The 27,180-nt window shown below is 48.0% G+C and overlaps 2 protein-coding genes across 6 annotated transcripts in view; one reads left to right on the top strand and one right to left on the bottom strand.

The window, feature by feature from the left end:
- Nucleotides 1–27,180, bottom strand: part of cdh23 (cadherin-related 23) — a 177,541-nt gene that overhangs the window by 5,696 nt on the left and 144,665 nt on the right. For all 4 annotated transcript variants that reach the window (XM_035399765.1, XM_035399762.1, XM_035399764.1 and 1 more), the window contains 22 exons: nt 15,481–15,702; nt 15,219–15,338; nt 14,903–15,083; nt 14,625–14,758; nt 11,089–11,298; nt 10,794–10,901; nt 10,211–10,313; nt 9,564–9,689; nt 9,232–9,435; nt 8,218–8,676; nt 7,857–7,973; nt 7,449–7,673; nt 5,579–5,748; nt 5,324–5,461; nt 5,044–5,163; nt 4,450–4,627; nt 3,139–3,350; nt 2,843–3,037; nt 2,481–2,594; nt 2,022–2,151; nt 1,101–1,364; nt 561–722 (listed from right to left, as the gene is read on the bottom strand). In XM_035399765.1, coding sequence (XP_035255656.1) covers nt 561–722; nt 1,101–1,364; nt 2,022–2,151; nt 2,481–2,594; nt 2,843–3,037; nt 3,139–3,350; nt 4,450–4,627; nt 5,044–5,163; nt 5,324–5,461; nt 5,579–5,748; nt 7,449–7,673; nt 7,857–7,973; nt 8,218–8,676; nt 9,232–9,435; nt 9,564–9,689; nt 10,211–10,313; nt 10,794–10,901; nt 11,089–11,298; nt 14,625–14,758; nt 14,903–15,083; nt 15,219–15,338; nt 15,481–15,702 — 3,892 coding nt within the window. The remainder of the gene's footprint in view (nt 1–560; nt 723–1,100; nt 1,365–2,021; nt 2,152–2,480; nt 2,595–2,842; nt 3,038–3,138; nt 3,351–4,449; nt 4,628–5,043; nt 5,164–5,323; nt 5,462–5,578; nt 5,749–7,448; nt 7,674–7,856; nt 7,974–8,217; nt 8,677–9,231; nt 9,436–9,563; nt 9,690–10,210; nt 10,314–10,793; nt 10,902–11,088; nt 11,299–14,624; nt 14,759–14,902; nt 15,084–15,218; nt 15,339–15,480; nt 15,703–27,180) is intronic.
- The window catches only part of vsir (V-set immunoregulatory receptor), a 14,296-nt gene continuing 4,451 nt past the window's right edge, over nt 17,336–27,180 (top strand). For both annotated transcript variants that reach the window (XR_004763289.1, XM_035399766.1), the window contains exons 1-5: nt 17,336–17,606; nt 25,069–25,473; nt 26,055–26,105; nt 26,559–26,669; nt 27,012–27,039. Coding sequence is in view for 1 of the 2 variants with exons in the window: in XM_035399766.1 (XP_035255657.1) it covers nt 17,537–17,606; nt 25,069–25,473; nt 26,055–26,105; nt 26,559–26,669; nt 27,012–27,039 (665 nt within the window). In the remaining variant the exon portion in view is untranslated. The remainder of the gene's footprint in view (nt 17,607–25,068; nt 25,474–26,054; nt 26,106–26,558; nt 26,670–27,011; nt 27,040–27,180) is intronic.

Genomic DNA, 27,180 nt, shown 5'->3' with positions numbered 1-27,180 from the left:
TTGGCACCTAACTGCCCATCACTTTGTTTTCTACTATTCCCTCTTAAAGCCATAGGGGGCGATATAGAGCATTCCAGGGGGCTGCAGTGTGGCTAGGGAACAGGGTACTCAGAGATAGTACTCTGAATACAGAAATTGCATCTATTCTGTGACCCAGCTAGCGTGAGTTTTAGTATAATGCCACAGGTCCAGGTGTACAACTAGAAAGTAATAACACTGTGAACTCTATTACCCTGAACAAAGAGGTCTTCTTTGAAAAGACCTGATTATAGAAAATAAATCAAGGAAGAGCCTATCACATATCTAGTTAGAGGAAAGGAAACCAGAAAGTCTCGAAACCGTCATTCCGATGATGCAGTCATATGATGCATACACCGTGCATGGATCTGGTTAATTGCTCCTTAAGGGAAGTTCTCTGAGCAGGCCCAGGTCAGCCGTGTCACTGTACACCAGCATCCTCTTTTCTGTTCCCATTAACATCACCTGACGCTCCAGCGTAACTACTGACAGACTCCCAGAGCGCTGGAGCGAGGGGAGGCGGGCCGGCGGGGGAGGCTGACCGATGATGAAGACGTTTCCCACGTCGTCCGAGTCGTTGGACTGCAGCTTGATGTAGCGGATGGACAGCAGGCTGTACAGCACCAGGCTGTTGTTGCCCACGTCGCTGTCCACAGCCCGCACCCTGATCAGGTCCGATCCCACCTTGGCATCCGCTGCCACGCCTGGGAGGGATGGAGGAAAAGAAGGAGAAGACATGCTCTTATTTCTTATGCTGTTTGCTTACCACGTCCAATGTACTTTTGGCTGAAAGCATCTGCTAAATTGTAAATTAAGACAGTCAGTTAGCATTAGTTGTACACAGACACATGGACACAAACACACACCCACACTTATGCACACAAACTCACAAACCCACCCGCACATATATATACAGGCGTGCACACACATACACACAAACACCCATACACACATGCACACACGCACACATGCACATATATGCGCACACACACATGCATGCATGCATGCATGCACACACACACACAAACACACATACACATAAACACACAAACACACTCACACACACACAGCATACAGTGTACCTGCGGTGTACTCTAGCTTGGAGAAACGGGGCGGCTGGTCATTGATGTCCTCCAGGTAGATCCTGACCTCCTGCAGGGTGGGGTCAAGGCTGGGGTCGAGGCTGCGGGCCCGAGACGACCTCTGACCCCGCGGGGGCGTCCAGTTGCGGTTGCTGGAGGCCTTGACGATGATGGAGTACACGGGGATCTCCTCCCGGTCCAGGTCCTTCTTCACCCTCAGCACCCCGCTCAGACTCAGAGCGAAATTATCCCCAGCGTAGCCCACTGTGGAGCAGAGGCCCACAGCCCAGGCTCATCAGCCGCACTCAGACAGAGGCCACCTGGAGCTCACAATCCCTTCAGCACCCAGGCTGTGTCACAAATACCTCAGAGCCTACCTGGAGGCCATTCTCCAGACCGGAGAGGCACTAGGGCCTCCAAAGGGCCCCCTACGAACTCCCACAGGGCCCTTCTGACAAATTTCCCCTGTCATCATGTTACCCACAACTCCTAAAACTCAGCCCTCGCGCCCCCAGCGCTCGGGGCCACAGCCAGTTGCCCGCCTTGCCTGTTCGAAAGATTCACTTCTGAGCCTCGCTGAAATGATTCTCACCAGCATACTGCTTCAGACACAGTCTATTGTGCTCTATTTGTCCACCTACAGATTTCTTCCCACCTTCTCTCAATCCCTTTCTCTCTCTCTTGTTCTTTTTCTCCCTGCCCCCATGCATTCAAACCCCTCCTGATTCATGGTTGAATGCAGTTTCTCCATTCAAACAGGCTACAATGCAGTTCCATCTCTGAGACAGAACTCACACGGCGAGACAAGTGCGCCATATTTACAGGGGAAGGGGAACACACAGAAGACAAAATGGCCCCATCATTGACATCATCCAGGTCTCATGGGCGGGACTCTCTCCCGCGCCCTTCCCCCGGTCTCACCCGCGATGAAGTAGTACACCACGGCGTTGGAGCCCTCGTCCGCGTCCACCGCCCCCGTCACGTTTCCCACCACTGTCCCGGGCTCCGCGTGCTCCGGCACGTACAGCTCCTGGTACGGCAAGCTGCCCCGCTGGGAGACACACGTACACGGGCCAGAGAGGGACGGACAGACGGACAGACAGACACGGCGCAGACGGCCAGGAAACAGAGAAGCGGAACAAACAGGCACAGAATGTCAGAAATGTGTCAGATTTACAGGGAAAAAAAAACATTCAAACGCACAGACGCACACACACATACACACACACATACACACACAGGCATACAAACACAATCAAAAGCAAGCGCCTTATTAGAGGCCTGAACCACAGCATGCTATATGAGTAACAGAGCCAGGGTAAAGTGAAGGACTGCATCTACACAAGGTTTGTGCCGCGTTCATCCTCTCGCAGTGCTCACCGGGGGCTTAAGGAAGACGGGTTCGTTATCGTCAATGTCGGACAGCGCCACCTGCAGGGGCTGCGTGGTCTCATAAGGTACGGGCTGGCCCAGGTCGTAGGCCACGATGATGAGCTGTGGACGAGACGAGAGGGTGAGGCTCGCGCGGGGCGGACGAACGGACGGGGAGACGTGCGTCTGTCAGTCAGCTCGTCAGCGTGAGAGAATCAAACGGTCAGGGTCAACGAACCAGTCCATCAGAGTGCCCACGGCCCCAGCTGTCAGCCATTCAGTGAGCGGGCGTGTCACTGACAGGGTGTTGTCTAAGTGTCTGGCAGGGTGCAGGTCCAGTCAGTGTCTTGCTCAGGGTGAGGCGCGCTCACGCTGTGCAGGGCCTGCTTCTCCCGGTCCAGCCTGACGGCTGTGGTGATGACGCCGGTCAGGGCGTCGATGTGGAAGTTCTCCCAGTCTCGGTTCCCCGCGCCGGTCTGCAGGAAGGCGTAGCGCACCTCTCCGTTTACGCCCTCGTCCCTGTCCGTGGCAAACACCTCGTAAACGACCAGCCCCGGGGGCTGCTCCTGAGGGCGGGGCAACCGGAGGTCAGCTCACATGGACAGAGAGAATGACACAACAGACTCAGATTGTTCTTATACACGCACACACACACACACACACACACCTCCAGGATGTGCATGATGGTGCCATTGGCGGGCCGGACAAAGACAGGCCGGTTGTCGTTGACGTCGATGACGGTGATGCGCAGGGAGGCGGTGCCCCAGAGGGGGGGGCGACCCTTATCCGTGGCAACCACGGTCAGATTGAAGCGCTCAAATGACTGCAGCAGCCGCTGAGATCGCACAAGCCCTGTGTCCTCATCCAGGGAGAACGCCTCTGAGAGAGAGAGAGAGGGAGAGAGGGAGAGGGAGAGGATGGAGGACAGGGAGGTGAGCTGTTAGAGAACATACACAAGCACATATGTGCAGGCTTTTAACAGCTTTAAGTCTTTCTGTAAACTAGGTTTGGTTAACTTTTGGGAAGTCAATTTTTGAAATACTGAAATTAAAACATTCTTAGAAGTGATCATTTCCCCATTTTGCAGAAGCATCCTCCAGCGTTCCTCACAGCCCCTAAAAGGGAAACCCCCGCACTGAGGAACTGGGACTGCGAGCAGCCCCTGCTCCTCACGCTGACTAACTGAAATGAGAACTACGACAGTGAGCAGCCCCTGCTCCTCACGCTGACTAACTGAAATGAGAACAGTGACCGTGAGCAGCCCCTGCTCCTCATGCTGACTAACTGAAATGAGAACAGTGACCGTGAGCAGCCCCTGCTCCTCATGCTGACTAACTGAAATGAGAACAGTGACCGTGAGCAGCCCCTGCTCCTCATGCTGACTAACTGAAATGAGAACAGTGACCGTGAGCAGCCCCTGCTCCTTATGCTGACTAACTGAAATGAGAACAGTGACCGTGAGCAGCTCCTGCTCCTCACGCTGACTAACTGAAATGAGAACTGAGCAGCCCCTGCTCCTCATGCTGACTAACTGAAATGAGAACAGTGACCGTGAGCAGCCCCTGCTCCTCATGCTGACTAACTGAAATGAGAACAGTGACCGTGAGCAGCCCCTGCTCCTTATGCTGACTAACTGAAATGAGAACTACGACAGTGAGCAGCCCCTGCTCCTCATGCTGACTAACTGAAATGAGAACAGTGACTGTGAGCAGCCCCTGCTCCTCACGCTGACTAACTGAAATGAGAACAGTGACTGTGAGCAGCCCCTGCTCCTCACGCTGACTAACTGAAATGAGAACAGTGACTGTGAGCAGCCCCTGCTCCTTATGCTGACTAACTGAAATGAGAACAGTGACCGTGAGCAGCCCCTGCTCCTCACGCTGACTAACTGAAATGAGAACTACGACTGTGAGCAGCCCCAGCTCCACACGCTGAAATGGCGGATGAATGGCGGATGAACGGCGGCTGAGCCTCCCACCGTAGCCGGGCCCCTGCAGGCTGTAGGTCAGGATGCCGTTCTCTCCCTCGTCCAGGTCGGTGGCGGTCAGCGTGATTATGGACGTCCCGCTCGGCTCGTTCTCAAACACGCTGGTGCTGAAGACCCGCTCCGAGAAGCGCGGCCGGAAGTCGTTCACGTCCAGAACCGTCACCAAGACCTGCGGGGCAGAGAGGGAGCGGGAGTCCAGAACATTCCGCTTACACACTGTCACATACTGAACATATACAAAACTCTCCAGTGAATGTGCTGATGCACTCCATGCCATGTATTAGATTTATTACGTGTGTCTACAGGTGAACAGTGTCACTGCACAGTGCGTGTTAGATACACCACAGGTGTCCACAGGTGGGCAGCGTGATTATGTGTGTATGGATTGCTGTGCAGGTGCCCCTTTTGTGAACACGATTGCAGAGTCTGAATTTATTACTGATTTATTACTGATATCTAAAGATGAACACAGTCATTGTACTGCATGCATTCAATGTATTAGTGTATTAGACTAACAGCTGTTTCCTCTAAAGGAAAACATGGTGATTGCATGCCGTGCACAAGTTCAGATAAAGTGCCTCGCACCTGGACAGAATTCTCCCGACGGTTGTTGGCACTCCCTCCCGGGTTGTCCCTGGCAACTGCTGTCAGGGTGTAGTGGTCCTTCGTCTCGCGGTCCAGCGGAGACAGGATGTAGATGTCGCCCTGTGATGAGGAGGAGCGAGGGTAGAACAGTGACAATGGGAGATGAAGAGGAAGGGAAGAGGGGAGTGTGTGTGCGTGCGTGTGTGTGCACATACGAGTGCGTGCATCTGTGTGTGTGCGCGTGTGTGCGTGCACATGTGTTTAAGTCAGGGAGACTCACGGTTGATGGAGTGATGCCAAACTTGCCCTCCCCGTCCACCAGGCTGTACTCGATGATGGCAAACAATCCGGAATCCGCATCGGTGGCGCTGACCTTCACAATGACCGTGCCCAGGGACACATCCTCGAACACGGGCCTCTGCAGAGACAGGGAGTAGAAGAGACGGGAAGATTAAAGCCTCACGTCAGACATATGAGCAGCTAAAAGAGATGTGTTCAGCACTGCACTGCACTATTCTGGGCTCTTTTCAGGCACCTGGTAGGAAGGCTGGGTGAAGATTGGATTGTTGTCGTTGACATCGATGATCTGAAGGAACACTGGCAGCTCAACAGCACGCACTGGAGTGCCTTGGTCCTGGGCTCGCACGGTGAAGTTTAGCCACTGCACCATCTCATAGTCCACAGTCCTGTTGGCCACGATCTTACCTGAGCAGAGACACGTCAGTCACCAGGGCTCAGACACCTGAGTGATGACTGCTATACCCGTGTGGGGTGTGTGTTCAAGAGCAGTCCTGTACCTGTGTAGCGTGTGTGTTTAAGGGCAGTCCTGTACCTGTGTAGCGTGTGCGTTTAAGGTCAGGGTGTAGGGTAGTGTGTGTGTTTAAGGGCAGTCCTGTACCTGTGTAGCGTGTGTGTTTAACGGCAGTCCTGTACCTGTGTAGCGTGTGTGTTTAAGGTCAGGGTGTAGGGCAGTGTGTGTGTTTAAGGTCAGGGTGTAGGGTAGTGTGTGTGTTTAAGGTCAGGGTGTAGGGCAGTGTGTGTGTTTAAGGGCAGTCCTGTACCTGTGTAGCGTGTGTGTTTAAGGTCAGGGTGTAGGGTAGCGTGTGTGTTTAAGGTCAGGGTGTAGGGTAGTGTGTGTGTTTAAGGGCAGTCCTGTACCTGTGTAGCGTGTGTGTTTAAGGGCAGGGTGTAGGGTAGTGTGTGTGTTTAAGGGCAATCCTGTACCTGTGTACGGTGTGTGTTTAAGGGCAGTCCTGTACCTGTGTACGGTGTGTGTTTAAGGGCAGCCCTGTACCTGTGTAGCGTGTGTGTTTAAGGGCAGGGTGTAGGGTAGCGTGTGCGTTTAAGGGCAGTCCTGTACCTGTGTAGCATGTGTGTTTAAGGGCAGCCCTGTACCTGTGTAGCGTGTGCGTTTAAGGGCAGTCCTGTACCTGTGTAGCGTGTGTGTTTAAGGGCAGCCCTGTACCTGTGTAGCGTGTGTGTTTAAGGGCAGGGTGTAGGGCAGTGTGTGTGTTTAAGGGCAGTCCTGTACCTGTGTACGGTGTGTGTTTAAGGGCAGGGTGTAGGGTAGTGTGTGTGTTTAAGGGCAGTCCTGTACCTGTGTAGTGTGTGTGTTTAAGGGCAGTCCTGTACCTGTGTACGGTGTGTGTTTAAGGGCAGGGTGTAGGGTAGTGTGTGTGTTTAAGGGCAGTCCTGTACCTGTGTAGTGTGTGTGTTTAAGGGCAGTCCTGTACCTGTGTACGGTGTGTGTTTAAGGGCAGCCCTGTACCTGTGTAGCGTGTGTGTTTAAGGGCAGGGTGTAGGGCAGTGTGTGTGTTTAAGGGCAGTCCTGTACCTGTGTACGGTGTGTGTTTAAGGTCAGGGTGTAGGGTAGTGTGTGTGTTTAAGGGCAGTCCTGTACCTGTGTAGCGTGTGCGTTTAAGGGCAGTCCTGTACCTGTGTAGCGTGTGTGTTTAAGGGCAGCCCTGTACCTGTGTAGCGTGTGTGTTTAAGGGCAGGGTGTAGGGCAGTGTGTGTGTTTAAGGGCAGTCCTGTACCTGTGTACGGTGTGTGTTTAAGGGCAGGGTGTAGGGTAGTGTGTGTGTTTAAGGGCAGTCCTGTACCTGTGTAGTGTGTGTGTTTAAGGGCAGTCCTGTACCTGTGTACGGTGTGTGTTTAAGGGCAGGGTGTAGGGTAGTGTGTGTGTTTAAGGGCAGTCCTGTACCTGTGTAGTGTGTGTGTTTAAGGGCAGTCCTGTACCTGTGTACGGTGTGTGTTTAAGGGCAGCCCTGTACCTGTGTAGCGTGTGTGTTTAAGGGCAGGGTGTAGGGCAGTGTGTGTGTTTAAGGGCAGTCCTGTACCTGTGTACGGTGTGTGTTTAAGGTCAGGGTGTAGGGCAGTGTGTGTGTTTAAGGGCAGTGCCGTACCTGTGGAGGGATCCTCCAGGCGCACGTACCCCCCGCGGGGGAGGTGGAGCAGCTGGTAGGTCACCTGGCCGTTGGGACCCTTATCGGGGTCGACGGCTGAGACGGACAGGAGCGTGGTCCCGGGCTGAGCCCCTTCCAGAATCTTCTCTGAGAAATTCGACACCCCAAACGGGCGGAAGCGCGGGACGTTATCGTTCACATCCAGCACGTTCACGGTCAGCCTCGCTGCGGAGAGAGAGAGGAAAGTTGGCCAGAGAGGAGGGGAGTGTGAAAGAGGGAGAATGAGAGGGAAAATGAGAGAGAACACTGAAATATATAACTTCCACATTTACAACGCTTGATTGTGCATGCCTCATATTTAATTAAGAAAGGTCTTTTGTAGGCCCACAGAGAAAAGGGACTCCTCACCATTGGGGACGCTGACTGACTGATCGATGACGTCACTGGCGTTGTCGTGAACGGACACCATGATCTCAAAGCTGGCCACCAGCTCTCTGTTCAGTGGGTTACGCACAAACACTGCACCTGGGGAGATGCATGTACACACAAGCACACCCACAAACATACACACAGACACAAACACACTGTTGAGTCTAAATTCAATAAATCAGGACACCCGTGTGCATTATAAATTATTGGTAAGTTATTTAGATGTAATTACAAAATGAGAATTTTTTATAATTTTAATAATAATAATTACATACATTAGGGTTAATTATATTGGACCCCTCCCTCCCGGTGGTTAGCGTACTAGGTCCTCAGAACTGACCAGTGTGGAAGTCGATGCCGAAAGAATCGTGTAGACCATCCACCGGGTTGTTTCCGTCATCCGTGGCCTCCACGGAGATGATGTAATACTCCAGACGGGGTCGGAGGTCGGGGTCCTCAGCCGTGAGGGTGGCCACTACTGTGCCTGCCGGCGTAGACTCATTCACGCTCACAGTCTGAATGGGCTGCAGGAAGTGGGGGCGGGAGTCATTGATGTCGTCCAGGACGACAGAGAGCGTGGCGGTGCCAGAGAGGGGCGGGGTGCCCCGGTCCGTGGCCACGACGACCAGCCGGTACGAGCTGCGCTCCTCCCGGTCCAGGGTAGCGTTAGCCACCAGGACTGCGCCGGATAAGGACTCGATGATGAAGCGGTCCTGGGCCCCGCTCTCCAGCCTGTACAGCAGCCAGCCGTTAGCGCCCGAGTCCGCGTCGCTGGCAGAGAGCTGCGTCACCACCACCCCTGAGAGGGAGAGCGGCGAGCAGGGGGTGGGGGGCGTGCGGGGAGAAGCGGAAGGTTAAATGAGGGCTGGTGACACATTTTCCGCCTGCATATATTCACACTTTGCCCTTGCCGTGTGAAACGGGTGGGGCTTAACTGTGTGGTTATGAGGGGTACAGAGTAAGCATGTTTTTTTTCACAGTGTGGTTGTGAGTGGCAGGGAAATGGGTGGGGCTTATCTGTGCGGTTATGAGCGACAGGGAGTAAGTATGATTTCATGGTGTGGTTGTGAGTGCCAGGGAGATGGGTGGGGCTTAACTGTGTGGTCATGAGCGATAGGGAGTAAGTGTGATTTCATAGTGTGGTTGTGAGTGCCAGGGAGATGGGTGGGGCTCAACTGTGTGGTCATGAGTGGTAGGGGAGTAAGTGTGATTTCATGGTGTGTTTGTGAGTGATAGGGAATGGGGGGAAGGGGCTGAATGGGGTGGTCGAGTGACAGGGAAACTGGCACGGCTTTACGGCATGGCTGTGACTGACAGGATCATGGGCGGGGCTTACGCTCGCAGAGCGGCTCACCTGTGCGGCTGTTTTCGGGCAGGTGCACAGTGATGCTGGCAGGGCTGAAGACAGGCGGATTGTCGTTCTGGTCCAGGATGGTGATGGTGAGGGGGACACTGCTGTTCAGACCCCCCACGTCCTCCCCCACCAGGAAGAGCTCCACCCGCGGGTCTGAGAACGCCTCTCTGTCCAACAGCGCCCCCCCTCGCACTTTCACCACACCTGACGACACAGAGAGAGAAATGCAATAGGTATTAAAAGATGAGGGGGGGGGGGGATTATGATGTAAATATGATTGAAATTAGACAGAGCCGCCACCACGCCCCTGACAGGGATCTTGAGTGACAGACCTGTGACAGAGTCCACGGTAAAGAGGTCTATTCTGGGGCCCAGCAGCCGGTACCTGACCACGGCGTTCGGCCCGATATCCCTGTCCTCCGCCAGCACCGGCCCGTTCAGCAGAGTCACCTCACTGCCTGAGAGGAGGTGGGGGGAACAAGGAGAGGAGCGGAGTCAGAGGAGAAGAACAGACTGCACTTTACCCCCAGTCTGATACCAACAGGTCATCAGCCACGCTGGAGGTATTTACTGTTACACAGGGCAGGGCAGGGCAGGGCGACACATCGCTCAGGGGGACACATCGCTCAGGGGGACACATCACACAGGGGGACACATCGCCCAGGGGGACACATCGCTCAGGGGGACACATCGCTTAGGGGGACACATCGCTCAGGGGGACACATCGCTCAGGGGGACACATCACTCAGGGGGACACATCACACAGGGGGACACATCGCTCAGGGGGACACATCACACAGGGGGACACATCGCTCAGGGGGACACATCGCTCAGGGGGACACATCACACAGGGGGACACATCACACAGGGGGACACATCACACAGGGGGACACATCGCTCAGGGGGACACATCGCTCAGGGGGACACATCGCTCAGGGGGACACATCGCTCAGGGGGACACATCACACAGGGGGAATACCTGCAGGCGCGTTCTCAGTGATTTCCGCCCGGTAGCTGGGTCGACTGAAGATGGGCCTGTTGTCATTCTCATCAAGGATAGTGATCACCAGGGTGTCTGAGTCCTGCAGAATTAGAGACCGAGTGTACACAGTGTGCAGTGAGTGAATACTGATGGTGTATACAGTGTGCAGTGAGTGAGTAGTGATGGTGTATACAGTGTGCAGTGAGTGTGTAGTGATGGTGTACACAGTGTGCAGTGAGTGTGTAGTGATGGTGTATACAGTATGCAGTGAGTGTGTAGTGATGGTGTACACAGTGTGCAGTGAGTGAGCAGTGAGTGAGTAGTGATGGTGTACACAGTGAGCAGTGAGTGAGTAGTGATGGTGTACACAGTGTGCAGTGAGTGAGCAGTGAGTGAGTAGTGATGGTGTACACAGTGAGCAGTGAGTGAGCAGTGAGTGAGTAGTGATGGTGTACACAGTGCGCAGTGAGTGAGCAGTGAGTGAGTAGTGATGGTGTACACAGTGTGCAGTGAGTGAGCAGTGAGTGAGCAGTGAGTGAGTAGTGATGGTGCACACAGTTCCTCTGGAGTGAGGCCCTACCCGGCGGGCGATACGGGGGTTCTCTGGGTTGTCTTTGACTGTGATGGTCAGTACGTATGTGGCCACTCTCTCTCTGTCCAGGGGTCTGTTCACCTGTACAACCCCCGTCTGGAGGAGGAGAGACAAACGGAATAAGAAGACATAGTCTGTCCAACCGGATGACAACATAAGAACTGATTTATTCCTTCCCTCCCTCACTGATTTTCTCTTCTACTTTCTCTCCCTATCCCAGCTCCTGTGGTTTCTGCTCCCTCCCGCCCCTCCTCGCCCTGCACCTCCTGCCTCGCCCCCTCACCGTGTCGTTGATGTAGAAGGCCCCGTCGGTGTTGCCGGCGGTGATGTTGAAGGTGAGCAGGGCGTTGCGGCCGCTGTCGGCGTCCTGCGCCCTGACCCGAGCCACCGAGGTGTGGATCGCCGCTCCCTCGCTCACGCTCACGTTCTGGGGCATGTCCAGCAGGACCGGGTCATTGTCATTAATGTCCAGAACACGCACACTGACCACCACCTGAGAGAGAGAGGGAGAGAGAGAGAAAGGATGAGGGTGAGAGAGAGAGAGAGAGAGAGAGATTAGATTTTTCCGTAAGACACCCAGGTGTCTCCCCAACTCCCACATATATGTATGTAGCTTGCCATTGAGTAACCCTGAACATGAGGACACCATGTTCTTGGTTTTCAACTTTTCTGATATGGATTTGGCAGTTTGATAAAGGCTTTAAATACAAGCCTTCTCTGCAAAGAGTATGTTGGAACTCATCGGTCCTGTATGTTACTTCCCTTCAAAAGAGCACCTTCTCAATGTAACTTCACCTTCGCAGTTTTTACAGCACTTCAGCTATCTGCTGTCAAAAAAGATAATTCATAAACCCAAATGGTGTTATTTCACATGTCTATCCTCCTGAGACTGGGCAGAAAGAAGTTCTAAGTATTTTAGTTTTTGACATAATACAAGTGTCTTAGATGACATGTTGCAGAAAAGTTTTTCATTTTTTATTTTATGTTTAATGAATATCTTGTGTAGTGGAGGTTTTTAGCATAGTATAATATATGGTTCTTGAGATTAAGACCAGAGACTCATGTCCCCTACAGAGAAAAAACAAAATTGCTGGGGCTCATGAAGATATATAAGAGTATTTGCCTTCAATCATTTTGAAAACTGTAGTTTTCTATACGCTATGTATAATATGGTATTAACCATGTATTACATAATATAAATCACTATTCTTGATATTATCAGTGTTTTCTACATTCAAAGCAAAAGTGTGGGTGTGTGGGTGTGCGTGCACATACGTATAAATGTGCATGTGCGTGAGAGACAGTGAGAATAAGAAGGGGAAAATCCGCAGCAGGGTTCCGTATGGTGAGAGACACTGACACAGAACTGGCTTAAAGAGGAGACAGAAACGCTGAGCTGGCGGAAAAGAAAGAGAAAACCCTGTTTCACCTCACGTTTGTTTCCATCTGAAAAATTAAAATAACATTAAAATAAGTCTGATGGATAAAAACAGAAAACTGTTGATGGAATTGTTCAACGGGGTTTGGCAGACTGTTTGGAAAATGTAACGTGGTACTGATTACAAATGACATATACTAAAATGTAATTAGAAATGTAATCTGGTGGATTATTTCAAAGATGAAATCAAATATGATTACTTTTTGATTACTTTTAGTTTCATTAGTCAAGTATATTCTAGAATAAATATGTAAAAATACACTAGTTTGTATGTTTCTAACAAGACTGTGGTTTCTTATTCATTCTTTGAATGTGTAGCTACAATATATACAATCATGTCCTGCTTGCTCACCCTCTTGTGAAGGAGTATATGAGCTGTGTATGTGTGTGTGTACGCGTGCACGCATGTGAATGTGTGTGTACATTGTGTGTTGAAGTAATCCAAAATATAATCTTGTATTCATTAGCTAAGTAACTATAATCTGATTGTGGCTATCTTAAAAGGTATCCAGGGATGATTACATAATTTTATTTTGTTACTTCATTTTTGTAATCGGATTACTTAATCCAGATTACGTGAAAACCGTTACTGCCCAACACTGGGGTTTAACTTCTGTAAGGAAGCGTGAAAGCTTTATTCACCCTTCAACTCAGAGAGTGGTCTACCACACTTTAGGGATATGTACACATATCCTTACTCGTAGAGCTAGTTATGCAATGCTTTGGAATGAACTATCTTGAAGTACTATAAAACTCTTTAAAATAATATCTTCCACATATGAAGGAGCTTAGAGAAGCCTCCACCCTTTTAACAGTTTCTGTTCAGCAGCGTAGTGCTCTTTGGTGTGAGGGGTAATGTATAAGGATAGGGGTAAATTCAGAGTGCAGTGGGTGTGCAGAGGTTACTGAGGGCACTACTCCTGTTAAGCCCGTTAAAGATGGCGGGAAACTACTAACGCAGACCCCAAAACTTAGCTCCCAACCCTGCACACCGTGGATAATACTCTCACATTTTTCCTTAAACAGGAAGAGCTCCTCCACTAAGCTGTGTCATTGCAAGACATGGGAACTGTCGCTGCTGATTTTTTTTTCTAAACTCAATTCAAAAATCAATAGGATCCAGGACGGCACTCAGATTGAGAATTTTATATTTTCGCATGAGTGTTTTGGGCAAGATGCTCTTCTTCAGCCTGCCAAAAGTACCATGCAAAACAGGTGTAATCAATCATATATCGCCCACCTGGCATACCAGGTGGAATCACATGTGACATTACAGGGCCAACCACATACATGAAACAAGCAAGTCAGATCAAACAAGCCAATTATAATTCCTCATTAAGTCCTGCTGGCATTAATGCATCTAAATAGTGAATCCAAAAAGATTCTCCCACAAAGAGGGATTTATGATTTATGATTATGATTTCCTCCCCATGAGGCATTCTTATAGCTTCAATGCCCGTGTATTTTAATTCACTTAAACTATGTTTTTAGCTGTTAAAATGTCAACAGAGAATTTCTCATCCTTGTTACATAGAGAGCATTTGTGTTCACAAATTATCATATTAAACTGTTGTTTAGTTTTACTTACATAATGCATTTACCTACATAATTCTATAATCAATTACCAGCCCCTTTAGCCAATCACTACTGGTACTTGAAAGCAATTGAGTTCTTTAATCTCTTTGGCTTATATGCGTAGGCTACTTGCGTACCACTAATGTCACCCCATGTAATAATGCATTAAAGTTTAATTTGTTTAAATGGCATTAAAGCACACAATTACGTGAAATATGGCTAGAAATAATTTTTGATCCTGATGGATAATTTACAATAAAGTGTTTTTCAAAGTGAAAAATATATTTTCTTGGCCTTTCTGGAGAGCAATCTAAGATCAGCACGGTTTTAATGCTATCCTCCCAAAATGCTATAATTCCCAAAATGCTAGTGTATAAAAAGAAATAGGTAAAATTAAATTAACTGGTCAAGCAGCGAGTGTGCATGTTAGCGTGTGAGTGTGTATGCTAGTGTGTGTGTATGGGCTGTTTGTTAGCGTGTATGTTAGCGTGTGAGCGTGTATGTTAGCGTGTGGGTATAGGCTGCTTGTGAGCGTGCATGTTATTATGTGGGTATAGGCTGTTTGTGAGTGTGTATGTTAGCGTGTGTGTATGGGCTGCTTGTGAGTGTGTATGTTAGCGTGTGTGTATGGGCTGTTTGTGAGTGTGTATGTTAGCATGTGGGTATAGGCTGCTTGTGAGCGTGCATGTTATTATGTGGGTATAGGCTGTTTGTGAGTGTGTATGTTAGCGTGTGTGTATGGGCTGCTTGTGAGTGTGTATGTTAGCATCTTTGCGTAGATGCGCCTCTCTTTCTGTCCGCCTGACCGTGCTGCTGCGGGGCGGAGTCCCCAGGTCGCGGGCGGTCACAGTGATGTTGTAGAAGGCCGTGGTCTCTCGGTCCAGCTCAACGTCTCTTCTGACACGGAGCTCTCCCTCCACTGGAGAGATCACAAACTCGTCTGAGGAAGTAGAGGAAGGAGAGAAAGAGAGAGAGAGAGAGAGAGAGATAAAGGGAGGGATGTTAGGTTACACTCAAACATACAAACATGTATGCACGCATGCAAACACACACACACACACACACACACACAGCCAGTACTCACTCTCTGGGTCTCCTGCAGTGATACTGTACTCCACTTTGCCATTAAGCCCTGAGTCCTCGTCAGTAGCTTTCAGGGTCCAGACCCGGGGCCCTGGCTGCCCCTCAGTGATGTCAAAGGGCCCCTCAAGAGCCCGGGGGAAGGTAGGGGTCACGTCATTCACATCAATCACATTCACCAGAACCTGTGAAAGAGAAGCCTTTAAACTGACAATCAACCAAAACAATAATCAAACCTACTACAGGGAGTAGGGGAGCTCGTTCATGTCAGTATTATTGGTTGGGACCGGTTTTAAGAGTTTGTGTTGTGGTGCTCTCACCGTTGTACTGGATGTCAAGCGGAGCCCAGGGATGGGACACTGGTCGGTTGCTGTGACAACAAGCGTGTAGTGTCCACTGCTGATCTCATAGTCCAACTCCCTCACCACTACAATAGTACCCTGGATGCACAGAAGGTGATTAAGTGCTTAAGTGATTAAGTGAACATGGCCTGAGCAACAAAACACCACCTGTTACAGTTTTCATAACACTTTGTACTTGAACTCCCTGTGTGGCCCTTTGGGTGAGTTTGGCTTTACTCACTGTCATGGCGTTGATGCGAAATGTTTGGGCCAGGTTGCCCTGGGTGATGTTGTAGCGCAAGGTTCCATTCAGCCCCTCATCTGGATCGGTGGCCGTCACCGTGGCGATGGTGGTCCCCACGGTCTGTGGGCCTTCACTCAACACCGTCACATACTCTACCTCGGGAAACATGGGAGCGTTGTCATTCTCATCTATGATGTGTACCCAGACTGTCGTTGAGGCCTTTGGTGGTGGAGAGAGACAGACAGACAAACAGAAAGAGAAGAGTTTGATATGGTGAGCCAGGCAGGTGCGGTGTATTTCGCCAGCTTCACCGCCGCAGCTGTTGGTTTCTCTGAGAGCAAATGCTCCCTTTAGGGACACAGTAGAGAACACAGCTGCATTGTAGGACACCTGAGTAAAACAGCCTGTCCCCTTTGTAGAACACCGGTTCTCAAACCCGGTCTTTGGGACCCCTGTGTGCATTGGTTTTCATTGCAGCCACAACTGCAATCCCAGAATGTTAGCAAGCTGTTTTTTCTTCATTAGATACTTTTCATGTTTTGAGGGATTTTTTTTAAAGACTGAAGTGAATCAATAGGCTCCTAATCGGCAAAAATGCGGACATCTGGCCATTAAAACTAACAATATGGTTGCTATATAACTAAAACACACATGTTCAGCGACCTTAATTGAGCAAGAGATCAGATGTAACAATAGCCAGCATACACAGGGGTCTCCAACACTGAGTTTGAGAACCACTGCTATAAAAACCCTGTGCAGCTGGATTTGTCCCCTACAAACTCAGGCACGGCGCTGTGTCCTACATCAGAGCTGTAGAGCTGGGAGGGTGCCCCAGTGAAACCCTGAAATGCCCTGGGCCAGACAGGACTGTGAGACAGCAGCTGTTTCATTGTGCCCACCTGGTTTCACACGTCATAGCAGTGTGACACAATTCTGTAGATCATTGCATAGAAAATCTCAGCGAGAGAGAGAGAGAGTGAAACCAGGCTCTTTCAGGGTGCCTGGTCCTGCCATGCCTGTTTGGCCTGTCTCAGGGCTGCCTCTTTTAGGGAAGAGGAGCGCGTTCCGTTGCTATTTCGAGCCTTTGTTTTCTGGACCTGAGTCCAGATTACATGCAAGAAATACACACTAATACATATTCAGGTCCAAGGTTCCCTAACTGAATCTGATGCCAAAGCATGGTGCATGCAAATCTTTATCCATTTAGATCACATTAACTCTGAGATTTCAACATCCTGTTTTAAGCCCAAATGTTTTGCTTTTGTTAAAAAAGACTTTTTCTTCAAATAACTGCAGCAGAAAAAACCCTCAAGCACGCACGCACGCTCACACGACTGCGAACACGAGTAAATAAGCATCAGTAAATATCCACCTTGACTGTATGTAAAAAAGTACAGTTACAGTAAGTTACTCTGGGTAAGCGCGCTGAATTCCTAACATGTAAAGGTTTCAATTTAATTAAAAATGTTAAATAACACAAAATGCACATTAAATTTTTGTTAAACCTAGGAAAACAAAGAAAAGCACAATAAAACACGCCATGGTAATTTAGTTGACTTCCAGTATAAATTTAGTTGACTTCAGAATAAATCAGCCCAACTCGTAGGTTGTCAGTCCCTCTTCCACCGGACAACACGTGTAATTTTCACATTTAGTGCAAACATAATTTATTACATATTAAATGTTACAGTGCACGTAAAATACATCATTTTGAAAAGCTACACCATTTAAAAAAAAAAAAAAAAAAGGGGGGGGGGGGGGGGGGGGGGGTGAGTTGAGAGGAGCAGAAGAGGGGCGGTCGTTCAATGAGCGTGCGAAGAAGAAACGAGGGCGTCTCCTGTACAGAATTGCAACATCAACCCAAGCGACTGTCATCGGAGAACACAGCTGGCCAGAGAAGAGATTTCATCAGACAGATCTTCGTCTTGGGCGTGGAGTCTGCTATTTCACATCCACAAGAAAAAACTAACAGTACAAAATATCCAAACTGTAAAATTAATCTGCTTTAAGTTGGAAAGTTTTTTTGGGGGAAAACATAACCCACAAGAACACCATGTCGGATTCGTACCGGAGAAAAACGGCTGCATTGCGATTGTGTTTTCATCTTATTGTCATAATTGAAGGTAAGCAAATATCACGCTGCTAAAAGTCTGTTCTAACCAGCTGGCTGTTCAAAATAAAACTTTTCTTTTTCTCCCCCGGACTGGAAGAACAGGACGTGCACAGACCTGTTGCATATCTATGTCCTTTTTTAAAGCTTTGGGTCAATGAGTAGCCTAACTGACACGCAGTTGACATGACGTATTTGCGATCACAAAGCACGCAACATTCAGTAGGATGTTAGCTAGTTGTGCGTGCAGTCTAGGTTTAATATATTGTGGCAGTTTGTCGTAGGCTACCTGTTTGAATATAGTTATTATTTGTGTAGGGTATAGCGCTGTCAGGGCGGTTTCCCAATTTCCATTAAGGTAATACATTTTAAGATCTAGCTGTTTGTTGAAAATTTGCTATGCAAATATGTAATCAATACCCTCCACAACTTGCCTGTGTCTGTTTTTAAAACCAACCCATGTGTTGGCTACATTTTAATAATAATGAAAAAGTTACTCAGGTACTTCCAGTTAAATTCACTGGCCAATACATTTTTCCAGTGCACTGTAGTAGATAATATGACAGTTCTCATAATCTTGCACCGCAGCTGGTTTAAAGAGCCGTGCTGCTTCTGTGACTATCTACGCTTTTAATTTCCTGTTGTTGCTAGTCTGTGTAATATTCTGCGCAGTGTCTCCAATAGCCTTCGAGTTGTTTTTCATACTCATTTTAAGTATGAAGCCATTCTTAAACCAAGCTGTGTTTGTATTTTTAGGCTACTTTGGGCCTCTTGTTGGGTTGTTTTACACCGACTAGTTAGATGCTGAAAATTAGAAGCGAAGATGAAAACTGTTTGTTGTTGTATCAAGTAGGCTATATTGTCATGAACAGCTGGCGCCCGATTTTCGTTTGTGTAACCTACTACCTCTCTCTCCCCTGGCTGGGTTTGAGAGAAGAAAACCAGCTGCCGACACAGTAGGCTAATCAACTTCCAAGTCCCCAGTCGCCCCAACCAAAATGCTGTTCAGGGTGACTGAGGGGACTGGTACCTCTATGGGTCACGGGCAACGAACGCTCTGATAAGCCCCAATGCCACCAGAGCGAGACGAACCTTGACTTAATGACTTGTTTTTCTAGTTACTGGAAATAAGGACAAAGAGTGCTTTTACGAAACAAGCAAATACGCAAGTAAATAAATAGGAAAATAAGTAAATAAATAAATAAATAAATAAATAGATAAATAAATAAATAAGGGAAGTAGGCCTAGCCTTTTGGAAATTCCAAATGGAATGCAGTGAATCAGAAATCAACAATATTATTTAATAATTATTAGTAATTATGCAATTGTGTAACATTTAGAATATAATAACTATTTATGATTGGTTTCATCCTCTAGTTGCAGGCTATATGGTTTTCTCATTACTTTGGATTGTACTTCCAATCAATGCACAATCAATTTGAATTCCATGAGGTTGTGACCCAAAGAAGCACACTTGCTGAAAGGCAGAGAGCAAGCAAGAAAGACCATGTAGGCTACATCTCTCTGACTTAAACACCCATTTCAAATGAAAAGCTACAATATCAGCAGAAATCCTGCCGTTTTCTGTCGGGCATAGCTAGGTATCAGTGGACAGATGAAGCACAGAACATAACCAGATCTCAACCACCTGTTATCACAAGACTATCAGAGGGTCTGTAGCCTGAGGTCTGAGACCAAATGGACACTCGTAACTCTCCATGCAGCCTAGCCAGTCCCAAGCCGTACTGAGGCCTTTTGTCAGAGGTTTCCTTCCTGAGCTCCAACCGATTGCTCACACCACAGATTTGCAGATGTGTTTGAGGGTAGCCCAGGACATACAAAAGTTAGTGACCCTTTTATTATTATTATTATTATTATTATAATTATTGTGTGGGGGGGGGGGGCACTAAGATAAATCACCTTACATGCATGTACACACACACACAGATCACCGGAATTCTTTATGTGACCCTATGTGAGTACCACAGGTGCTTCTGCACCTTATCTCATCCCCAATCGGTCTCTCTCTCTGTCTCTCGGACATAGCTGCCCTGTCCTGTCCGCAGACCAGCCTGTAGCTTCCTGCTGAATTCAGGATCACCATGGTTACTGGCACACACCTGGGTCACTGTAATCGATTGACCAGGCTCCTTGATTGTGTGACACAGGAGTACATGTGTGTGTGTGTGTGTGGGGGGGGGGGGGGTTATGTGTTCATTATTGGCCTGGCAGGTGTTTTAATCCCCAGGCTCTGAGCCAAAAGGAAAACATATTGGGATAAAAGAAGGAAACCTTATTGTGGCTATTATTGTTTGTGTATGTCCGTACGTGCGTGTTTATGTGTGTGTGCGTATGTGTTGGGAGGGGTTGTTTCTCAGTACACCAGGCAGGTATTGGCAAGTCCAGTGATTTTAGGTGACTGTATCAAGACTTGGATCTGACTTCTGCAGGGAAGTAATGATCTCAGCAAGCACGGCATGGAGGTGAGGAACACATAAACACGCACACACACACACACCCTGGCCACATAACTGTGGTCACAACATCTGCAGAGCCTCAGTCTGAAGTGAGATATGTGAGAGCTACCATTGCCGTCATCACCCTTGTTCTGAGGTTGTCTGCCTCCCCCTCTCTAAGACCCCCCCCCCAACTCCACTCAACGATACTGTGCAACAGGACCAGGGCTCAAAAGGCTGTTATTTACAACAAGGAGACACTGGTGCTCTATACTGTAAATTGAGAGGCCAAGACAGCAGAACTTGAGGGAGAGAGAGAGAAAGCAGATAAGAGGGAGAGGGAATATGAGAGAGAGCTAGCAGTATCTAAAGTTATTAAAGAATTATGAGTGGGCACAGGGGTGTGTGGAAATATATATCTACCTACCACAGAATGAAGGCCAGTAAGAGACAAAGGCACTATATAGCACTATGGGTTCCCATTCAGTTTTTTTTAAGAAGCAGTGCTTTTTCTTAGTTTTCTTTGCTGCCCAATTATTAAACTACTACGGAGGCTGGGAGAAATTATTTTGGTTTTTGACTTTTGACATTTTGTGATTATTTTTAGGCTCTTTGTTTTTAGACATTTGAAGTTATTTTAGGTCTGACATTTTGAGGCGTTTGTGTTTCTGGGGGTTTTGGTTTATGTCGATACACAGCAACTGTGGATGAGTGACAGGAGAATTCACTGTTGAGTTATTTTAGGGATGGGGTGCCTGACCTCTTCTCCTCTCTATACCACTTTCCTTAGTCTGAGGGCTTAAGTGTTTAGGTAATGATGCCTTCATTAATATCCCAGGGAGGGTGATGAAAGACTGGAGGTCTCCAGTCCCACAGTTTGAGTTCTCAGCTGTTTCACTGGGGGCGGGACAAGGCCTTATGGGTAATGTAGTTATTGCTGATAATCCTTCAGGAGACATTTCCCAACCGGAATTCTTCCCTTAAAAAGTCAATGGCCGATAGCTGGATTGTTCTGGACAGTGTACTCTTGTCTGTGTCATCATTTTGGCTTGAACATGCAACAAATTGTGGAAACAAAATGCTGCTGGACAAAATTTTATCGCCACTTTTCTGGCTATTTGCCAAGAACATATTTTAGACACAAACTGTGTTTGGAAAAAAAATAGAAGAAAAAAATGTGAAAAAAGTAGCAGGGGGTTAGCTTCAAAATCTTTCATACATGAGTCCAAAATCAGACGACAGAAAGCGTCAGCTCCACTTCATCAGGGATGGCAGTTTCACACCTCCTTCCTTACAAGCTGAAAAGAGAAAGTGCAGAGAAAGTGCAAAGGTGCTATTGGCCTTTGCATCTTTTAAATTCATTCAGGGACTGTGTAAACCAGGGGAGGGGTTGGCTTGCTCTCTAAATACCAGCTCCTGTGACCCTGCGACCTGGGGCACAGGGGAAGCACTGTTCCCTGAACTCCCATAGAGTCAGCCAAACCAGTCCATCCTCTCTGACTCTATTAAGCAAAGGCCCTTCATGGCATGTAAGGTTGCAATCTGGACGGAACCTATGCAAGCACACCGTGTACTTTTACATGTTTTGTACAATTTTAAGGTCATGGAGTGGGGGCCGGGGGGTACTAAAGAAGTCTGACGTCTGATGAGAAATTCCCACAAAAAAACGATGTTTCTTAAACTTTTGTTAATGCAGATTTTTTTGCATGTGAAGTATTGACTTGCTCTGTACCTCCCCCTCCCTGCCGAGTTGCTGTAAAACCTCTATGTGCACTTTTCCCACAGCACATTGGAAATGGTCTGCAGTTGGCTTAGATAACCTGGTGGGGTGAGGGCAGAAAGACGTGTGTGTTAGTGCTCTCCCTATGTGGGTGGGGGCTGGGGAAACAGGTAATAACAATAGAGACTGAGGAGCTGAAAGGGGGGAGGAGTATCAGTGTAAAAACCGGATTGCTTTATTAATGGCAGGCGTCTCCTGAGACTGGATTGGGTTCTCAGGATGCCAGGCTGAATGGAAACATAATGGCTTAATGGAGACTAGTGTGTTTGTGTGTGTGTGTGTGTGAGGCAGGGATGATGGTGTCAAACAGGGGCCTGCGGTGTGTTGTAGTTTTCCTATGAGAGGCAGGAACAGCCGGAGGGCCCGGAGTTTCAGTTAATCACATTCCCTGAATTTCCTATTGGTCTTCCTGCCACACACACACACACACAATGCACTGACCGAGAGAGGGTCAGCGACAGGACAGCTACTGTATTTCCAGACAATGGGCAGGGTTTCCGTTTTCTGTGTCCATCTGGGTCACTCTGCTAAACTATTCAACCTCTGCGTGAGTGACACCCTCTTTTTTTTTGTTGCTAGTTTTATTTTAATTTCTTATATATCATAGAAAATTTCTAGTTGATTTCTTCATCAGCGTTCTGTATACTTTAGTTTCATTGACTTGCTCTTTATCATATGCTGCCCAATGATAAATTGTACTTTTATGTCTGCATTAGCAGTTGAATTGTTAGTTCTCACGGAATGCAAGTTTCCACACATTCAGTATCTATCCTCTCCTCCTTGGATATCTGATCAGTCTCAACATTGAGGTTTTTACCCTTTCTATTGTTCAATTTGACCATTAACCTGCAATCTAAACTCAATCATGCCTGAAACACAAAAAGAACTGTGCTGGAATACAGGCGTGACTAGCATCATCCGCAGAGGCGCTTGGCAAGGCCCATATCCGCCCTCAGCATTGTCTGAAGGCCCAGGATGAGGGATCGTTTGGGCCATTAAAGAGGGACGGGCAAACTTGTGCAAGCTGGTTAACCCTTTCCTGACTGGGCTGCAGCCAGACAGAGCGAGGGGGCAGCGTGGGAACGGCAGAATGTAGGCCCTGCAGACTCACGGCCTACATCCTGCATACTGCTGGTATCCTTTTCTACCTTGTGGTTAAACTGATTGACTAATGTCCATGATTGGCTGGAGACTGCACACACCTGGAGTCTCAGGGCCAAATCAGTCCCTGATTAGAGGGCATGAATGAAAAGCAGCAGAAGCACTGGCCTTGGGGGCTGGATCTGAGTATGGCTTGTGTAGACACTGGACACTGAAACAGTGCTTGGTGCAGAGATGGAGAAGCATTAGAGGGAGAGAGAGGGGGTACCAGCTTTACTCTGAACTAGCCCTGCCGAGGGTTAAAAAGAACACTTCCTCACACTCCCCACCCAGCAGCCACACACACACACACACACACGCACACGCACACACACACACACACACACACACTTGCACATACTCTTTCACACACACACACACTCAAACACACACACATACACACACACACATTCAAGAATTCCGGCAGATCTACATGAGGCCTTGTGGTATATACCAGCACGCACTTGTAGAAATAAATGCTGACGTCCTGCGACAGAAGTGTGTATGGGACTCATTATGCTATTATTACACTCTGTTGTTTTGGGTGCATCTGCAGATCAGAGAGTAGAGTAGTGGATATAAGAACTGATCAAAGCTTATTTCTGTGTGGTTGGGGTCCTGGCCAATTTTGCTATGGTTTCGTATGGTTTCAGAATGAATGTGTTTGTGGGTGTGCAAGTGCATGCCTGTGTACTGTGTGTGTCTGTAACGCTGCACATAGAATCCTTTGGTAAATAAAACTGCTCAAAGACGATAGCTTGGCACCAGTCTGCAGTGACCAGTGTTTTTTTTTCCTCTTTTTTTCTGAGGATCACACTCCAAGTGAATGCGAGTCAGAGCTTGTAGGGCCTTTAGGTGATCTAATCAGGGAACGGATTTTAAGTAGGGTGGGAGAGAATGCACAAAGATAAAAAAAAGATTTAAGCAAGAATATGAATTATTATTCCCATTCTGGATAAACTGGAAGGAAGATGATAAAAATAATGAGGGAGGGTATGATGAATTAAATTGAAAAAACACAAAAAAAAGCACATTCACTGTGTCTGGCTGGCACTGTGTGACCACTGTGAAACAGGTAGAGAACAGGGTGTTGTGGCGTATGTTATGAGTCATTACATAAGGGATTTGTTACCATTAAAGAGACACCCAGCTCCACCCCATTGAAGGGGTTGCAGAAAGTTCTTATAAACAGCATCAGTTCTAGAATGACTGTGATAGCTGTTATTTGTATTTGCCACTTGATCTGCACCACATGTTTGTAAAAAAACAAAAACACCCTGCTCATACTTTTAGCATCAAATTGCACCTTAGCATGTTTTTCCTGGTGTGGTATTAGTGCATTAGTGATAGCTCAATATCTTCAATGTGGTTACCATGTGCATTTGTGGAAATAACACACCTGTAACACACTCTGAGCATCAAATGGAAAAATCACGAGAGCGTCTTCACACACTTCACTTGACGCGTATGTGTACACAGCCACAAAACCATAACCGCTTGACACCGCCATAACCATCCAATCCAACAGCTGCACAGCAAGTGCAGAAGAGAACACAGGATGCAACCTGACCTGCCCTAGAATTTTCTAAAGAAATGTGTGTGTATTGTACACGTTTGTCAGCATGTGCATGCGAGTAGTCGTGTTTGCATACGCTCGCCAATCCATCATTTAAAACCAACCAGCACACATGCATGAGAACACACTTAAAATCATTTGAGAGGACCTTCAGTAACCTAATGATTGTAGGGAACATGTTGAAAGTGAAGCTGCAACGTTGCGGCATTGAGCAAAACTGTTAGCAAGACGGAATCGTCACAATATGCACCAGATATGCTTTCCTTGACCCTCTTTTCTTGAATTTCCGGTACTTTGTGGCTCCGTGCCTTTGCTTAGTGCTAACGTTAGTGCATTTATACGTACATGAACGTACTCTCTTACCTTCACTATTCTACATTACTGCACTTTTGTACTCATAAAATATCTGTGTGTACATTACGTTAAGTCATTATTATGTCCCCATAACATCATGGAAGTCAGAATTCTAACAGATGCTATTTTTCTCTCTGTGCTGTGCGTCTTTCTGTCTGTGTCTTAACAGTGGGTGCCGAAACGCATTACCACTCAACGCTGACTGTCTCAGTGCCACACATGTCCTACATATGCCCGGAAGGCGCCAACGTCACCATGCAGTGCGTGGCGGCAGGGACGACCAGGTACGCCGGGGACCAAGTCAAGTTCGGCTGGCTCTTCACCGCTCACCAGGACCAGCGATGCCAAGACGACACCCGCCCCAGAATTCCCCACTCCAAAAACCACTCGCACGCTCGCGCCGAGGGGGTGTACTACCAGTCCACCAGAGGCGTTTCCTGGATCACCCTGGTGAACGTGGCGCACGCTGACCAGGGCCGATACTGCTGCGTGGCGCTGGACATCCACAGGGAAGCGCACCGCGCCGTCGTGGAGCAGAAACCCCACAACCACGTCCTGCTGACCATCACTCCCCGTAAGAACAGGCCCCTCCCCCTCAACTCCGCTTGTGACGCGCCCCTTAAGAATAAACCCCTGAACCTCCGTCTGCCCCTGCGATACGCCGCCCCACATCTCGGTGACACGCCCCTTTGGAAAAAACCGCTCCCACTCTTCCGTGACGTACTCACGTGTGATAATCCTCCCCCCTTTTTTAGTGTGTGACGTGCAAATTCCGGCAAACCCCTCCCCTATTCTCTGTATGACATTCCCATATAAACAAAGCCCTCTCCTATTCTGTGAGACATGCCCATCTGAACAAACCCCTCCCCCGATTCTCTGTTTGTGCCACGGTCATTTGAACCCCACTTAATCGCTCTGTATGTCACACTGTTTCAGAACACGCATCCTTAAATTTATGAGAACCCCCTCCATAAGCGTGTGTCCATGGTTCTATGTGACATCATCAGCATCTTTAACCACACTGCCTAACTGTTGAGATGATTACAGTGATGATTATAGCTGTAATGCAAACATTTGAAAGAAACCCAGAAGAAAATGATTGGTAACAAACTCATCTGAGATCTTGACTGACACTGTGCTCCCATGTTTACCCAGGTCGACCTGGAAATACAAACTGCACTGTGATAGACCACAAGCCTCCTGAAGGTAATAAAGAAATAAATATGCAATTTAAAAAAATTATTATTATTATCATTATTGATGTTGTTCTTGATATCAGCCACATATTAATTCCACATATTATCTCTGCCAGTCCTATAGTACACTTATAAAGTCCCAGGTTATGTTGTTGAACCGCATGCGGCACACTGCACTAGGAAGAGGAAGGCAGTGGACGAGTGCATCACATGGAACTGAACGTGTGAATGTGTGGGCAGCTGAGAGGCCGTCAGCTCGGTGTATTCTGAGCCCATATTTATCATACAATCAAATGTCTGTGCGTCAGAGAGTCCTGCTGGTGTGCCCTGCCCCAGAGAGAGCTGAAATTCCTGCTGTATCTTCCAAAAAAATGACAGTAATTTCCTCTGGCCCTTCCTTATCTCCACCCTTCTGTCTTTCCGTCTTTCTTTCTACGTATGTCTCGTTCGCTTTCTCCCTTAGGGTCTGTGGCGGCAGGGCTGGCGACAGCAGGGTGCATCATGGGTATTCTTTCATTGCCGCTCATCTTACTGCTAGTGTACAAGCAGAGACAGACTGCCCAGTCCAACAGACGTAAGTTACCACTGTGCACGCTCACACAGACACAGACACTCACACACACACACCCACACACATACATACACACACACACACACACACACACAGAAACACACACACACACACACACAGAAACACACACGCACACAGAAACATGCAAATACACACAAACATGCAAACGCACCCAGACACACACAGCAGTCTTTAAAAACACTTTGAGTGCTTTTCTGTTCTCTTCATCCTGGTCACTATGGAAAACTCATTTCCTAGCTGAGCTCTGCAGGCCTGCAGGCATGTTAGCTGTAGCACTGAGGCTGAATGAGATCTTTTCTAACACCATTTCCCCTCTCCCTGCAGGTGCACATGAGCTGGTGAGAATGGACAGGTGAGTTCTTCAAAACAAAAGCAACAACAACAATGGAAATTTTATGAAAAAAGTGTTGTGTGTTATGTGTAATATCTACAGGCTGCATGCTAACCGTGCTACCTCTATGAACGGCTGCAGACGGAAGCAATGTTAGCTTTT

The sequence above is a fragment of the Anguilla anguilla genome, chromosome 18 (genome assembly GCF_013347855.1).
Source record: "Anguilla anguilla isolate fAngAng1 chromosome 18, fAngAng1.pri, whole genome shotgun sequence".
NCBI classification, from domain to species: Eukaryota; Metazoa; Chordata; class Actinopteri; order Anguilliformes; family Anguillidae; genus Anguilla; species Anguilla anguilla.
This window is presented reverse-complemented; position numbering and strand designations above follow the sequence as displayed.